The sequence below is a fragment of the Marmota flaviventris genome, chromosome X, assembly GCF_047511675.1.
Source record: "Marmota flaviventris isolate mMarFla1 chromosome X, mMarFla1.hap1, whole genome shotgun sequence".
Lineage (NCBI taxonomy): Eukaryota > Metazoa > Chordata > Mammalia > Rodentia > Sciuridae > Marmota > Marmota flaviventris.
In genome coordinates, this window is record NC_092518.1 from 42,200,719 (window position 1) to 42,217,296 (window position 16,578).

At 47.8% G+C, this 16,578-nt stretch overlaps 1 protein-coding gene across 1 annotated transcript; it reads left to right on the forward strand.

The window, feature by feature from the left end:
* Positions 1-2,574: 2,574 nt before the first annotated feature.
* On the forward strand, positions 2,575-16,321 carry Syp (synaptophysin). The gene is made up of 7 exons (XM_027952290.2): positions 2,575-2,654; positions 3,815-3,880; positions 4,945-5,069; positions 8,180-8,375; positions 9,093-9,284; positions 12,017-12,347; positions 14,810-16,321. Exons 1-6 carry the CDS (start codon positions 2,619-2,621, stop codon positions 12,341-12,343), a joined length of 942 nt encoding a protein of 313 aa, XP_027808091.1. The 5' UTR covers positions 2,575-2,618; the 3' UTR covers positions 12,344-12,347; positions 14,810-16,321.
* Positions 16,322-16,578: the final 257 nt, after the last annotated feature.

Genomic DNA, 16,578 nt, shown 5'->3' on the forward strand with positions numbered 1-16,578 from the left:
TGAAGCTGCCCAGAGGTCCCTATGCATCCATCCGTCCCTGGTTCCAGCCCTGAGCCACTGCCCACACATGGGTATTTCCAGAAACCAGGACAGCTAGGCCTGATTATTCAGCGTCAGGGAAGGAGGGAGGAGGAGGAAGAAGAGACAGCAGCCAAAAAAAGCTGGAGACAGAGTGGAGGTGGTAGGGGAGGAGGAGGGCACTGGGTAGAAATGGAGGAAGGAGGGGAGAGAGGACGTGAGGGTTGGTGCCTGGCTAGGGGGGTAGTGATTCTCAAGAGGTCAGTCAGGTCAAACTGAGGAAGGACACACAGATAAGAAGGAAAGCCATAGGAGAGTCCTGCCATTGGTAAGGCCTGGAAGTTGGAGCTGGTCTGGTATGTGAGTGTCTTAGGCAGAGGGGTCCTCTGATGGCATCAGAAATTCTAGAGAGGCTAAAATTGGTATCATGCTGTCTTCTGCCTCCCACCTTCTGCCCAAGAAAGAGAAGAAGACCTAAATTCATTGGTAGAAGATATAGATGACAGCAAGGGGTGGGGCTCCCATCTCCAGAGAACTCACTCAGGAGCCCCCTGGCCTTCTTCAAATCATATGAGAGTCACTCATTCTCTTCCCATACAGATCCCCAAGCTCCTTTTTTTCTGCTTCTTGTTCCACCTGTACTCATTGCCCCAACTTTGGGGTGTCATTCATCCAGGGAAAGCTTATCAGGCATTCTGGGTTTCTCTCAGGGAACTATGAACTATGAACTATGAACTGGCTCAAACACAAGACAATGCTACAGGTTGGGGGCCACCACTGGGGAGGGTCTGACTTAGGGTCTCTTCACTCTCAGAGCAGTGGTTTTTCATTTGCATCATTTGTGTCAATCACATCAGGACTGAAATTTGGAGGAAGCCAAAATTGGAGACTGGGATTCCAGAGAGTTATGCTAGGCCTTGAAACAAAGGCTTGAAGTGTTTGGACTGATGGGATAGCAAATCTTGGGCAGTCCATAGAGAGTGAAAGAAGACTGCTAAGGGATAAGTAGGAGAGACCACCTGAGGCCACATCATGTAGAGCCTTGAATGCTAGGACCCAAGATATGGGATTTAGAGCATGTGGAACCATGGGAGGGACTTGAGTAGGGTAGTGACATAGTTAACATTGCATTTTAAATAGATGCTCTGATGGCTGTGCTGAAAACAGAAGGGAGGGGAAAGAGACTGGAGATGCTAAAATTGGCAGAAATGATGGTCGCCTTAGCTAAGGAAGGTGACAGAGGAGACAGCAAGAAGTGAATGGATTCCAGAGAAGTGAAAGAGATAAAATTAACCATTTCTTGTGCCCAGTGCTAAGAGCATTACAGTGAATATTGTGTTTAATCAGTACAACAACCCTATACACATCATTTTAAACCTTCTTCCTTGCCCAAGGTCAAAGAGGAATAAATATTAGAGATGGGATTCAAATTCAAATTCAAGCAGCTGAATGTCAAATCCCATGCTCTTCACCCCTCCTGTACACTGCTTCCCTTCATAAGGCAACAACTAGGAAGCATCCATTACATATTTGTATGATTTATGTGTTTAAAAATAAGGGGGTGGGGTTGTGGCTCAGTGGTAGAGCACATGCCTTGCATGTGAGGCACTAGGTTCGATCCTCAGCACCACATCAAAATAAATAGTTATTGTGTCCATCTACAACTAAAAAAATATTTTTTAAAAAAGAATAAATTTTGATGTTTCAAAATTCAAAAGCTACAAAGAGGATAAATTGAAAAGTTTCTTTTTCCTCTGGTGGCAGCCACTGTTATCAGGTATAATGATGTACTGCTTTATTAGCATTTAGTATTAGTAATTTTTATGTGCGCTCCTCTTAGCATGAGTGAGGTTGAACATCTTAAGCCCCAACTCTATTTCATCCACTCGATTTTGCAACATGGCAATCACTATTGACCTTGATAGGCCTAGTTTTAGTAGCATGGAAGGGTGGTCAAATTAAGAGTGCTTAATAAACAATAAATAGGAAGGAATAATAAGGAATAAATAGGAACTAAACTGCAGAGTTGGAGTAGGCAAGGATTTGACCAAGAGGAAGAGAAAAATGAGATGACAGGAGGGAGGAGCAGGTTTGTTTGGATGTACTTAAAATTCAGACTTTCAGAACCCTCAGGACCTTGAACTATGTTTAAACTGCAGAGACTCTGAGCACTGCCAATTACTAGCTGGGTGACCTTGTGCAAGTCACTTAGCCTCTCTGGGGACTCATTTTCCTCCTCTGTAAAAACACGGTTCATAGTCCCTCCTACCCAGGGATTAAATGAGTGAACATTTTAACAAACTCAGGAAAGGGCCTGGCAAAATATAATACTGTAGGAATGAGCGGTCCTCCTCACCCCAGTCCTCTAGCTGTCTTTTCAGAGAGAAAGACGTTCCCAAAACGCTCTCCTGTCTCCAGCCTCCAGGCTGGAATGGCGGCCGGTGAGACTGGGATACGGCCTGTTGTGCGCAGGCGCGCGCGAAGGGGGATGCGAGGGGCGGGGCTGCCGCCGCCTGGGCTGTTCCAACGATCGCGCACCGCCCCCGCCGCGCCCCGCGCCCGCCCTTGCTAGCAGGCACCTCCCGCCCCCTGCATTGCTGATGCTGCTGCTGGCAGACATGGACGTGGTGAATCAGGTACGCGCTCCAGCACCGCGGACAGAACCCTCTGTTTCCAGGCCTCCGGACTCGGGTCGCTTTGACCCCCTGACTCTGAGAGGTGGTGGCCAGGGTCCTGGCAACAGAGACCCGTTCCCGGGTGCTGGGGCTGGGGGTCTGCGGCAGGCGAGGGGAGGATGAGGGAGGTGGAAAAAAGAAGGAGTGCGCTCTTTGCCGCAGCGAGGGCCATCCTCATTGCCGCAGCGGAGGCCACCAAAATCCCTGATCATTACCGGCTACCTCGAAGGGAGCATGAGGGGGTCTTGGGGTTGGGGGAAAGAAAAGGGGGGAGGGGAGGGAAGAGTGGAAGGGAGACTCGGGGGGGGGGGGCTGCGGATGAGCTAGGAAATAGAGCGACAGAAGGTGTGGGGGTGGGGTGGGGGAGGGCTGGCACTCGCCCCTCCCAAACAGACTGCACCCCAGTAGATGACCACTCCTTTCCCCAGGGCAGACCTAGGCGGACGATCCGATTTTGCCTCTCCAAACCCCCCAATCTCTTCTCCCACAAGACTTGTCCAGTGAAGCCATGTCCCAGCTCTCCCCCACCTTAATCAGTCCAGACCCTCTCCGCCAGATCACTCTGGTTCACCACCTCAGAACCTTGCCCCCTCGCTAACCAATACCAACCCCTCCTCATCCTCATCTCCTCAGACCTCCCCCATCTGACTCACCTTTACTCCTGTGGACTGCTCCCCCACTTTAGACAACCCACCTCCCGCCCTATTATGACTCACCTTCACCACTCAAGACCCCCTCCCCCAACCCTAGTGAACCCCAACTCCTTCCTCACCTTCTTCACCGACCTTCTTCCCCATCTGATTCACCTTTAAGGATTTCACACCTACCTTCCCTAAGTGGTCCAGACTCCATCCCTGTCTTTCTCACCTCTGAACTCTTCTGCCATCTGACCCACTATCACCTCAGAGCTCTCCACTAGACTTGAACCCTGAGGGTCTTTTCACAGAGACCCTGGTGCTCATACCTTCCCCAAGGTGTCACTTTTTCCTTCTCACTCCCTTTCCAAATGCCTCCCCCTCCCAGAGGTCACATGCCCTATCCTCAGGGGTCATCACCTGATAGCTTTTCCCCTTACCTTCCTGTCCATTTCCCCCAACCCCCGCTCCCCACTCTCTCCTCAGCTGGTGGCTGGGGGTCAGTTCCGGGTGATCAAGGAGCCCCTTGGCTTCGTGAAGGTGCTGCAGTGGGTGAGTGTGATCTGGGTCGTGAGGAACACTGAAGAGAGAGCCAGAGGTAGTGGGGGTCCAGAAGAACCAGGGAGGAGGAGGGGTGGGAGCCAACAAATGGATGGACAGTGGAAGGGGATAAGGGAATTGGGCTTGAGGGTGAGGTCCCAGGGGTTTGAAGCCAAGGAAAGGATGGACTGTGACGTCACATAAGGCTGAGGGTACCCCCGTCATGAAGTGGCATAATGTGACGTCCTACATCCTTTCTTGAAGTGAGGGAGGGGTGGGGGAGGTGGAGCCTAAAGCTGATTGCTTGGGGAGAGATGCAAAGACAGAGAAACCCAGAGACAGTGAAGGAGACAGGGAGAAATAGAGACAAAAATGATGGAGATAGAGAAGAAAATACTGAGAAAAAGAAAGAAATGAGAGAGAAAGGCAAACAGACAAGAAAAGGGAGTCACAGAAAGATGCACAGAGAACAGAGATGCAAATGGAAATGGACACAGGGAGAGGAAGGAAAATGGAGTGGGGTAGAGAAGAGACAGACAGATTCTCAGAAATAAAGAGAAACTAACACAAAGAAAAAGAGATACGAAGGAGACAGAGAGAGGACCATATGGAGACCTCATGAGAGACAGCAGAGAGACAGAGACAGACCAAGAAACTGAAAGACACTGGCATAGACATACACTCATATAGAGAGAGCAAAAAGAGACACCTAGAGACAGGAGAGGCAGAAAATCAGAGTCACAGAGAGACAGACACATCTGAGAAAGACAAAGACATATAGAGAAAAAGAGATATAGAAAGATGGAAACACAGTAAGACACACAGAAAAAGAAAGAGAGGAGGACATAAGAGCATAGAGGGGTAGAGACAGAGAGGCACAGGGAAAGGGAGAAACAGGAAGAGACAGCCACACCCCTGTAATCAGCTTGTGACTATGAGCCCTGATTAGGGGATGGGGGTGGGGACCTCTCCATCTGCTGCTGCCTATGCTGGGCCCCCATCTGTCCAGACGAGGGCACCCCCCCTCCCACATGCAGACAAGCTCAATATGACCATCCCCATCCCTGCTGCCCAAGGTCTTTGCCATCTTCGCCTTTGCCACATGCGGCAGCTACAACGGGGAGCTCCGGCTGAGCGTGGAGTGTGCCAACAAGACGGAGAGTGACCTCAGCATCGAGGTTGAATTTGAGTACCCCTTCAGGTGTGACCCCACCCTGGGATCCCAACAGACCTGGGAAAGGCAAGGGTGGGGTGGGACTGGCTAATACCTCCTACCCAGTGGCTTCTGCCCAGCCCCCACCTTAAGAGGTCATAACCACTGGGATTACTGCCCATGCACTGAGCACCTGCTGTGTACCTGGCACTCCTTTGGACATCTAGGACCATGTGGTAAGCAAGACAGACACAGGCTGTCACCCTCTGGCTCTGTTCTAGTGAAGGGAAAGGGTAAGGGACAGGAAATAAACAAGATTAAAAAGTAACACACCTGTAATCCCAGTTACTCTGGACGCTGAGATAGGAGGACTGCAAGCTCGAAGCCAGTCTGAGCAACTCAGCAAGATTCTGTCTTAAAATAAAAATGGCTGGAGATGTCACTCAGTGATAGAATACCACTGGGTTTAATTCCTAGTACCACAAAAGAAAAAAAGTAAAATGCAGGGCCAGGGATGTAGCTCTGTGGTAGAACACTTGTCTAATCCCTGAGTTTGACCCTCAGCACAACCAAAACAAAAAATAGTAAAAGATATAAATCTAAACACAGTAGATGCTCAATCAATATTATTTATTCTCCATTCATTCATCCATTCCATACACATTTTTTGAGAACCTGTTGTTTGCCAGATACTGCTCAAAGTGCTGGGGATATAGAAGTGACTAAAACACACCATGCTCTCTACCCATGTGGAGTCTATATGATAACAAACAAATTGATAAAGAGGATAGTTGCAAATGGAGAGAAACTCTAGGAGGCGATCCTCATGCAGGGTTTTCTGATAGTGAAAAATGAGTAGGTGCTGCTTAGATATGGGGAATGATGATACCCAGTTAAACGATTCTGGCATTTATTGAGCTTACATTGTATGCTGGGCTCTGTGCAGGATCCTAGGTGTCCAAGAGTGAGCACAGCTGGCATGGTTACTATCTCCTGAGGGATGGGGAGACCGGCCTATAGACACAATTTCCATTGAGGTTCCTCCACTACTTAGCCAAATCACATAACCACTCTGAGTCTCAACTTCCTTATCTGTAATTGGGGATGATAATAATGCCTATCCCACAGGGTTTTGGGAAGTCATAAATGAGTTAATACTTGCACCATGGTTAGCTTAGTGCCTGGCACATAGGAAATGCTTGCTAAGAGCCAGCCATAGTGGTGTAGGCCTGTAATCCCAACAACTCAGGCTGAGGAAGGAGGATCATAAGTTCATGGCCAGTCTGGGCAACTTATTGAGACTATGTTTGAAAATAAAGTAAGAAGGGCTGGTAGTGTAGCTAAGTGGTAGAGCACTTGTCTAACATGCCCAAAGCCCTGGGTTTAATCTCCAGTACTGAAAAAGTGCCCAGAAGTGTTGGCTAAATAAGTAAAAGAAACCAGTTTTAGAAATGCAAGGAAGGAGGCCAAGCATTGAGTTGGAAATTGGGGGTTTTGGAGCCCTAAATGTCAATGTCAGCCCAAGAGATCACTCAGTGGAAAGAGGAAACGGTTAAAATAGAGGAAATCCCAGCCCAGACCCTGAATAATGATGGAAAGAAGTGGAAGCACCAGGAAAGCATGACCTGAGAGGCAGAGGAGCAAACAAGGATCCACTGGATCATAGAAACCAGGGAGAAGAAGTGGTAGTTGGCAGCATAGAAAACTATTTAAAGTTGACCCTCTGTGAATCCACATCACAAAAGCTCCCTATGGACTCCCCAATGCCTAGGACTTCGGGACAGAAGGATCTGCCCTTTACCCAAAAGTCTCCCTCAAAGAAGTCTTTGTCCCAAGTCCTGCTGAACAAGCCTTCCTCAGTGCCCTGATACACCCTAAGGATCCCTCATTCCCCTTTGGGTACCTCCTCTCTAAACCCAGCCCACTGGAAACGGAAACTCAAACCCAGATTCAATTCCTTGTACAGCCTTGGACAAGTAATAGCCTTGCTAAGCCTCTGTTCACCTGTAAAATGAGTCTAGTAATGCCCACTTTAGAGAAATTGCTAGAAGGGCATCATTAAATTAGATAGATATATAAACTGCTTAGTAGGTGATCAATAAATGTTAAGCCTCCTCCTTCAGGAACTCTGCTATACATAAACACTGGCACAATTTGCTCAGTCTCAGAATCCTGCCCCCAGTCTGGGGTCAGAGCTCTTGGCCCCCATTCCAGGCCTTTACCCCCTACAGTTTCCTCCATTTCACCAGACTGTCCTTGCCTCACATATAAACATCCCGTTCCAATGTCCCTTCTACCCTCCTTTCTGTCTTTTCCTACCTTGTAGCCACTGGGCTTTTATCCTCTGCTATGCATACTTTTTTTTTTCCTCTCTCAGGAACCTGAAGTGGGATGGGGAGAAGAATGAGCAAGATATAGGGGGAAGATAGGATTCAGCTCCAACTCTGCCATTCCCTTGCCAGCTTTGTGACTTTGGTCAAGTTAATGCAGTTCTCTGAGCCTTTTTTACCCCTGTACATTTTATTCAGTAAATACTGCTTGAAAACCTACTATGTGCTCCAGGGTCCTCCAGACGCTGGGGATACAGCAGTGAACCAAACAAGAAAAAGCCCTGCCCTCTTGTAATTACAGCAGAAATCAAGATAAGTAAGCCCAAAGCAAAACAAATCCCTGGTATGTTATGTGGTGATCACAGCTTCAGAGAAAAATGGAACAAGGAAGGGGGTTAAGGAGTACGGGGAGCAAATGGTTTAATTAATTTTTAAATAGTGATTTCTGGGAAGGCCTCACTAAGAAGGTGACAACAGAGCAAAGCTTGAAGAAGATGGGGGAGTAAGATATGAAGATATTTAAGAGAAGAGCATTCCTGGCAAAGGGAACAGCCGGTGCAAAGATCCTGAGTTAAGAGGATGACTGGCAAGTTCTAGGAATAACCAAGAGACAAGAGTGCCTAGGTTGGAGTGGAGCATGGATAACCCTTCTCACTAGAATGCTTTTGAGCAGTCAGTGAAATGTGACTGGGTACATCACAGGTACTTTGTGAATGGTCATTCCCTCCCTTTCCTGGGATTTTGTCAGAATCTGGTAGACCCATGACTGGGCAGAGGGCTGACAGTATTCTCAGGGGCTGTACCACACCTGCCCACCTCTCTCTGCAGGCTGCACCAAGTGTACTTTGATGCACCCAACTGCCGAGGGGGCACCACAAAGGTCTTCCTAGTGGGGGACTACTCCTCTTCTGCTGAATTCTTTGTCACTGTGGCTGTGTTTGCCTTCCTCTACTCCATGGGGGCTCTGGCCACCTACATCTTCCTGCAGAACAAGTACCGAGAGAACAACAAAGGGCCCATGATGGTGAGTCCCCTGCTGTTTGTATGTAGAGTCTGGGGGACACAAGACCTCGGGGACAAAATTCATTTTGTTCATAGGCCACACCAACTGTCAGACAGGCCCATATGGAAGCAGCCATCATAACAGCCACACGTTACTGCTGCTGCTGCCTCTTTGAGTTCACACTGGGTATCAGGGAGTGAGGGAGCCACAGGGCCCCAGGGACATACTCACAGCCTACAAAAAATCCCAGACAGGCCTACACCAGTGAACCTACCATTTCTCTCACAACCACGCAGTCTAGATCAAAGGAAGGAGCATGCAGAGGTTCACTGTGACAGTCATGCATGTCATCCTGCCACACAGATTCCTACACAGCTGTACTCACACACCCTCATCCCAGACATCAAATGACACAAATTCCCACGTGCAGATGAAAGTGGAAAGACACACCACTTCCCACAAATTCGGAAACATCCCACAGAGTTCCTCCCCAACACCTGCACCCACACATCACAATCAAACTCCCACATCCTCTGTGTCACATAAACTCACACAAGCTGAAGCTGGGAGGGCCACCTTCAGGTGAAAATGTTGTAGGCTTCCCAGCTGAAAAGGCAGGGGAGAGAGAGGGGCCTCTTGTGGGGGACCCTCCCTCCCAAGAAAGCTTCTGATCCCAGGAGGGTTCAGTGTGAAGTAGCCCACTCACAATGCCACCTTCCTCGCCCCTGTCCACCCTAGGACTTTCTAGCCACAGCGGTGTTTGCCTTCATGTGGCTAGTTAGTTCATCCGCCTGGGCCAAGGGACTCTCGGATGTGAAGATGGCCACAGACCCAGAGAACATTATCAAGGAGATGGCTGTCTGCCGCCAGACAGGCAACACATGCAAGGAGCTGAGGGACCCTGTGACCTCAGGACTCAACACCTCAGTGGTAAGCCCTGGGAAACTGGAACTGTTTGAGAAGGGAGCCTGGGAAATTTCCAGTCTGGCATAGGGAGCATTGGAAAGTGAAAATGAGAGGACAGTCAGGAGAGATCCAAGGAGGATCCCTGGAGGAGGCATACCAACAACAGAGTCTTGAAGGATGAGATAACTCAGCATTGCGCATACTGTCCCCTAGTGGGGAACAGGAAGCCTTCTATCCATGTTAAATTTGAGAAACTTGGATCCCAGACCCAACCTTGTCATGTAGAATCTCCCACAACTCAGTATCCTCTTGGAACCTTGGTTTTCTTATGTGCAAAAGGAAACAATAACTTGAAATGTTTCCCTACTTGTAAGTTCAAATCCTAGCTCTGCCACTTATGAGCTCTGTGACCTAAAGCTAGTCACACTGCCTCTCGGGGCTGTTTGAGCATGTAAATTGAAGACTAATAATTGGTTTTGCTCCAAACTTGAGTATTTCATGAATTAATAACATACAAAGTGCTTAGAAAAGGGCCTGGCACAATGTAAATTGCATACAAATGTTACAGGTGCCAAGATTCTAACTCTTCTTTCAATTACTTGCTGACTGAGACCTTGGGTAACTTAGCTTCTCTGGGCCTCAATTTCCTCTGTTTAAAGCAATGGAAATATCAGCCATGCATAGTGGGCACACCTGCAATCCCAGCAACCTGGAAGGTTGAAGTAAGAAGGACTGCAAGCTGGAGGCCAGCCTCAGCAACTTAATAAGGCCCTAAGCAACTTAGCAAGACTCTGTCTCAAAATTTTAAAAAAATCAAAAGGGCCAGAGCTATAGCTTAGTGGTAAAGTGCCCCTGGGTTTAATTTCCAGGTCCAAATAAATTAATTAAATAAATAAATTAGAAATATCAGCCAAGTGTGGTGACATGGGCCTGTAGTCCCAGCTACTCTGGAGGCTGAGGCAGAAGGATCACTTGAGCCCAGGAGTTTGAGGTCAGCTGGGGCAACTTTGCCAGGCCCAGTCTCAATAAATAAATAAGGAAAAATTTAGGTAAAATAAAATGGAGATTTTACTTCCTATCTACAAAGGAACTTTTTAAAATAATACCTTTATTTTATTTATTTATTTTTACGTGGTTCCGAGGATTGAACCCAGTGCCTCACATGTGCCAGGCAAGTGCTCTACCAGTAAGCCACAACCTCAGTCCTAAAAATGAAATTTTGCTGGTGATGGTGGCACATGCCTGTAATCCCAACAATTTAGGAGTCTGAGGCAAGAAGATGGAAAGTTCAAGGTCAGACTGAGCAATTTAGCAAGGGCCTAAGAAATTCAGTGAGACTTTGTCTCAAAACAAACAAACAAACAAAAGGACTAGGAATATAGCTCAGTAGTAAAGCACCCCTGGGTTCAATTCCTAGTACCAAAAAAAGGAATTTTAAGTTAATTAATAACATGTAAAGCACTTAGAAGTAGGCACAATATATAGCAAAAGATACATGAAAGGTTTTATGTTTTTAAAATATTTTTATACATTCAATATATTGATATATTTTTGCTTTGTTTTTGTGGTACTGGGGATTGAAGCCAGGGGCACTTTACCGCTAAGGTATATCCCCAGCCCTTTTTATTTTTTATTGAGGGTCTTACAAAGTTGTACCGGCTGGCCTTGAACTTGAGATCCACCTGCCTCAGTCTCGCGAGTCACTGGGACTAGTCATGTGCCACCAGGTCTGGCTCCCCTGTATCTATATTTTAATATAACAGTACATAATTACATATTTTTACACATGAATAATTACATATGAATTTATACACATTGTGTATTCATGTGTGTGTGTGCACATTTGTTAGTGGCCTATTCTTTTGTTTTTTAAAATTAATTAATTAATTAATTATTTTGGTACTGGGCATTGAACTCAGGGACACTGGACCACTGAGCCACATCCCCAGTCCTATTTTATATTTTATTTTGAGACAGGGTCTCACTGAATTGCTTGGCACCTCACCATTGCTGAGGCTGACTGAACTCAGGATCCTCCTGTCTCAGCCTCCCAAGCTGCTGGGATTACAGATATGCACCACCGCACCCAGCTTCTTTTATTAGTTTTTGACAGTACTTGAGATTGAACCCAGGACCTTGTGCATGCTAGGCAAGTGCTCAACCACTGAACTACATCCCCAGCCCTGTTAGTGGCATATTTAATAAAAAATGTATGTTTATATCCAGGCGTGATCACACAATCCCGAAATCCCAGCTACTAGGGAAACTGAGACAGGAAAATCCCAAATTGAGGCCAGCCTGGCAACTTATCAAGCCCCTGTCTTGAAATTAAAATAAGGCTGCAGTTCAGTGGTAGAGCACACATACTCAAGGCCCTGGGTTCAGAACCTAGTTTTAAAAAAGTATGCTTACATCTTATGATAAACATATTACAAATTTAAATTTACTATAATTTATACATGTGTAAACATGTATATGTAATGTGTGCAAATAGATAAATACTTGTATACGGAATACTGATAACAGCTCCACATCCCCAGGAATCTTAATTCTAACATGCATCCTATGCCCAAGATGATGTTTCTGCACATTGACATTCAACCCTGGGACTCAGTCAGGACTTTAGAAACCACCACCGTCCAGGAGTCCACAAATTCAAACACTATAAGCCCATTCCTGTGCGCATGGCCTTGAAGTCCCCTCAGGCTCCCAAGGTAGTGGGCAGGGGACTACAGCCAGGCCTTATCTCCCTGCAGGTGTTCGGCTTCCTGAACCTGGTGCTTTGGGTCGGCAACCTGTGGTTTGTGTTTAAGGAGACAGGCTGGGCCGCCCCGTTCCTGCGTGCACCACCTAGCGCCCCTGAGAAGCAACCAGCACCCGGGGACGCCTACGGCGATGCAGGATACGGGCAGGGCCCCGGCGGGTATGGGCCCCAGGACTCCTACGGGCCCCAGGGTGGTTACCAGCCCGACTACGGGCAGCCAGCCGGCGGCGGTGGCGGTGGCTACGGGCCTCAGGGCGACTATGGGCAGCAAGGCTACGGCCCGCAGGGTGCGCCCACCTCCTTCTCCAATCAGATGTAATCTGGTGAGTGACTGGCGGGTGATATGGCCAAAGAGGGTACATGAAAGGAGATGGGCGGGTCAGTGAACCAATAAGAGTCAGGAATGGACAGTACGTAGAACATTTGCCCATGAGTAAGGGTTAAAGTGTGAAGGAACCAATAAAGATACCTGAGTAGAAAAGCTAGCCAATGAATGGAGAACAAGAGAGTGGTACTTGAAGATGGGCAGAATAACAAGCCAATGAGAGGGAGGGAGAAGTGCAGCTCTGCGGGAAGGAAGGGGTGAAACAAGTAGACAGACCAATGAAAAGAGGGAATCTCAGGAGGACTTGCGCAGTAGAGCATAGTCGGAGGAGCGGCTCTGCGGAAGAGGTGGGTCTTAGAAGTGACAGGTTAGCCAATAGATGCTGAGTGTAAACGGCTTGAGTCTTGAAGGTCAGACGAGCTCACCAATGCCAGAGGAGGTGGTAGATAGGCCACCTCTCCCAAGTCTTCTAGGTTAAAGATGTGGTGTGGAATTTCAAAGGAGGAAAAGGGGTGGGGGTGGGGTGCTTGGGAAGGCTGACCGACATTTTTTTTTTACTTACTATTTTTGCAATATTGGGGATTAAACCCAGGGCGGGCCTACCACTAAACTACACTTTTTAATTAATTAATTAGAAAAAATTTTCAGTTGTAGATGAACACAATATTTTATTTATTTGTTTTTATATGGTGCTGAGGATTGAACCCAAAGCCTCACACCTGCGAGTCGAGCGCTCTACCTCTGAGCCCCAGCCCTAGCCCCCTAATTTATTTTTATTATTATTTATTTTGAGGCAGGGTCTCGCTAAATTATCCAGGTTAGCCTGCAGTCCTGCTGCAGGCTTCCAGGTCACTGGAATTACAGGCTTGCACAACCATGCCCGGCATGGCTTACCGATCTTTTTGCTGTGCCTTAAGAGAGAATTGAGTCATCTGGTGGTGGTGCAATCCCTGCTACTCTGGAGGCTGAAGGAGGATGATTGAAAGTTTGAGCGCGGCCTCTGCAATTTAGTGAGACCCTGCCTCAAAATAAAAAGGGCTGGAATGTAATTCAGTGATAAGAGTGTCCCTGAATCTGATCCTCAGTACTGCAAAAAAAAAAAAAAAAGATTTCCCTGAGTTGGGGGGGGGGGGGGCAGGAAGGCAAGGAAGTTGTAACATGTGGGTAGAGATAGTTTCTGGTACTGGGTTAGCTAGGAAGCTAAAGGCAGGGGATTTATTAAAGCATCTCTCATCTAATTCAACAAAGAACCCTGTGGGCCCTACCATCAAAATAATTCCATAGTCTTTCCACTTCTTACGTAATCTCCCCTGGACCTCTTCACAGGTGTGCACCCCCATTTTTATTCTGTTCTATGCAGTATCCGAGTGATTCTGTTATATCCTAAATTAGTTCATGGCCCTCCTGTGCTTAGAAGTCAGCTGTAGTTCCCATCTCACCCATCTCATTGGAATTAAAACTAGAAGTCTTCACTATGTACATTAAATCCCTACACATTTAGCCCCCCTACCCCCATCTCACTTTCCTGACCTCACCTACCATTCCCCTACTCTGTTTCAGTCAAACTGGACACTGCAATGTGTCAAGCACAATCTGACTTCAGGGCCTTTGAACCTGTTTTCTTCCTAGAGTTTCACACCCCACACAAATTAATATCTACCTAGCCAGCTTCATTTCATCCTTTTGGTCACTTGATCATTGAGGTCTTGCCTGTCTAAAACAAATCCCCCTTGTTATCTCTCTCATAGTACCCTGTGCTTTTCCTTATCATGATCTATAATTATTAGTGTATATGTTTATTCACTGTCTCTTCCCCTAGACTGAGGAATATAACCAGAACTTATTCATACAGGACACACATCACTTAGAGCACTCCTCATGCTACGAAACATTTTATTGAGTAAATGATGGAAACACCATGAGACATTTACTCATTTTACTCTTCCCTGCTCAAAATCATTCCATGGCTTATATCACATCTGGAGGCAAAGATGGAGTCTTCACAGCTTGATCCCCAAGGTGCCATGTGACCCCATTGCTGACACCATGCCCCTTGTTCACTCCACTTTCATTTTATTTCAATGTTATGAATTTATGTTCTACTACATAATTCATTTATGCATCATTAAGGAAAGTCTGTCTCCCCCTGCCACAAGGTATGCCCCATAAAGACAGGGATCTTTGTTTTGCTCAATACAGTGTATACCCAGTGGCTAGAACAATAGCTGTTAATGGATTGTTTTTAGTTGGGAGTGGGGGACCTTAATGGTTTTGGTACCTAACCCAGTGGGCTCAAGATCAGGAACACCATGAGGGCAGCTGGAAAGAAACTGATTTCAGGGCTGTGAGTGAAGAAAGAAAGGAAAAAGCAGCAGCACCCAGGGAAAGGGGGCAGCTCCTCCCTAAGGGTGCCATCTGTGTTTGGACCCTTTCTCCTTTCTGTGTTTTTTGTCTCTACAGGTCAGTGCAGCCCGGGAGGACCCCATGGGTGGGCAAGAGCTCAGGAGAAGGCCTGCCCCCCTTCCTTCCCCTACACCCTAGGTCTCCACCCCTCAAGCCAGGAGACCCTAACTGTCTTTGCTGTTTATATATATATATATATATATATATATATTATATAAATATCTATTTATCTGTCTGAGCCCTGCCCTCACCCCTCTCCCTTCATGCACTAGGGGCCCAGTCTTGAGTGGGCTTCTTCCCTACTCCTGCCCCTTCCCTGCATTCCTCAGCCCCTCTCTGATCCCTGTCCCTGTCCCCTGAATTTAGGGGGCTCTGGAAGGGGGACAGGGAGGGGACAGACCTCAGCTGTGTGGGGAGGGTGGGTGTGAATTCAGACTCTCTCCCCTCTCTCTAGCCCCTCCTCCTAACTCTGGCCTTGGTTCCACCAGCCTTGCCTGAACAAAGCTGTGAAGGAAAATTCAACCCTGAGGGTAGGGGAGAGGCAGAGATCCGGAATCTTGGGGTAGAGAGGACAGCTTGGATCCAAGGTGGTCTTTAAAGGGAGCTCTGGAGTGGAGGGGAGAAGTCATCAGGGAGTAACTGAAGTAAAGGGGTGCCTAAAGCATTCTGGGGTGAGGCTTGGAAGGAGGCCCAGGGCATGTCTCTAGAAGGGGTGGGGGTTTATGTGAGCCAGCAAGTGGACTCCAGACTGGTTGGGTCTTGGATTGGGACCAGCCTATAGAAGGTGTGTGTGTGTGTGTGTGTGTGTGTGTGTGTGTGTGGCTTGGCACATTCAACAATCTGAACTTGATCTAATGGGAAACACATCTTGAGTAGAGCAAGAGGTGGGGTTCAGGAATGAGCTAAGCTTGGGGTGAACTGTCCTAGTCAGGGTTCCAGAAGGGTTGTGGTTAGAGTGGGGTGAGCCTGGTGGTTTCAGAAAGGGCAGCCCCTCCCCCAATAGGACAGTGAAGAAAAGGTGTTTTAAATTGAACAGGTTTGGGTAGTAGGTGGGGGGTGCTTAGGAGCTGCAGGATGAGTTTTGTTAAGGGTGGGGAAAATGGCCCTAGCTAAGGCTGGGAACCAAGGAAGCTGGTCTGGGAAAAAAACAAATGATTTGGCTTGGAGAGTGAGGGGTGGGATCCAGAGAGGAACAGCCCCCACACCCTTGTCCCTCCCCTTGACCAGATAGCTAGGTAATCAGAGGGCAGAGCCAGGCAGGTCTGTGAGGCTGGCCCACCCCTCTTCCCCCTTCCCCTGCCCCTCCCTCCCTCCACATCTCCACCCGATCTAGGGTGGTTGGAGGCCTGGTCTGGAGCCCCTATCCTGCACCCTCTGCTGTGTCTGTGATGTCGGTAGTGCCTGTGATTGTGTGTTGCCATTTCGTCTGGCTGTGGCCCCTTCCTTTCCCCTCCAGACCCCCCTTTCCCACACCCTGCCCTTCGGTATTGTTTGAAGACCCCCTCCCCAGGAAGAACAAATATGAATAATTCTCCTCCCCCAAATAAACTCCTCAACCACCTAGTCCAATTGGCTGCAGTTTCTCAATGTGTCTTTTTGGGGGGCAGATGGGGTGCGGGTAAAGACTGGGGAGAGGAGGCTAAGACCCAAACCTGATGAATGCAGTTCAGAGGAGCCTCTGTGAAGGCTCCTCGCCTGCCAGTCATTCTAAGTCATGCTCTGAGTAGACCTGCTAGCTATGACAGGTCTTTCTAGAGTTTGGTTCACACTCTGATCCCTCAGCCACTATCCTTCCTGGTTCCTGTGGAGCCCTATCCTCAAATCCC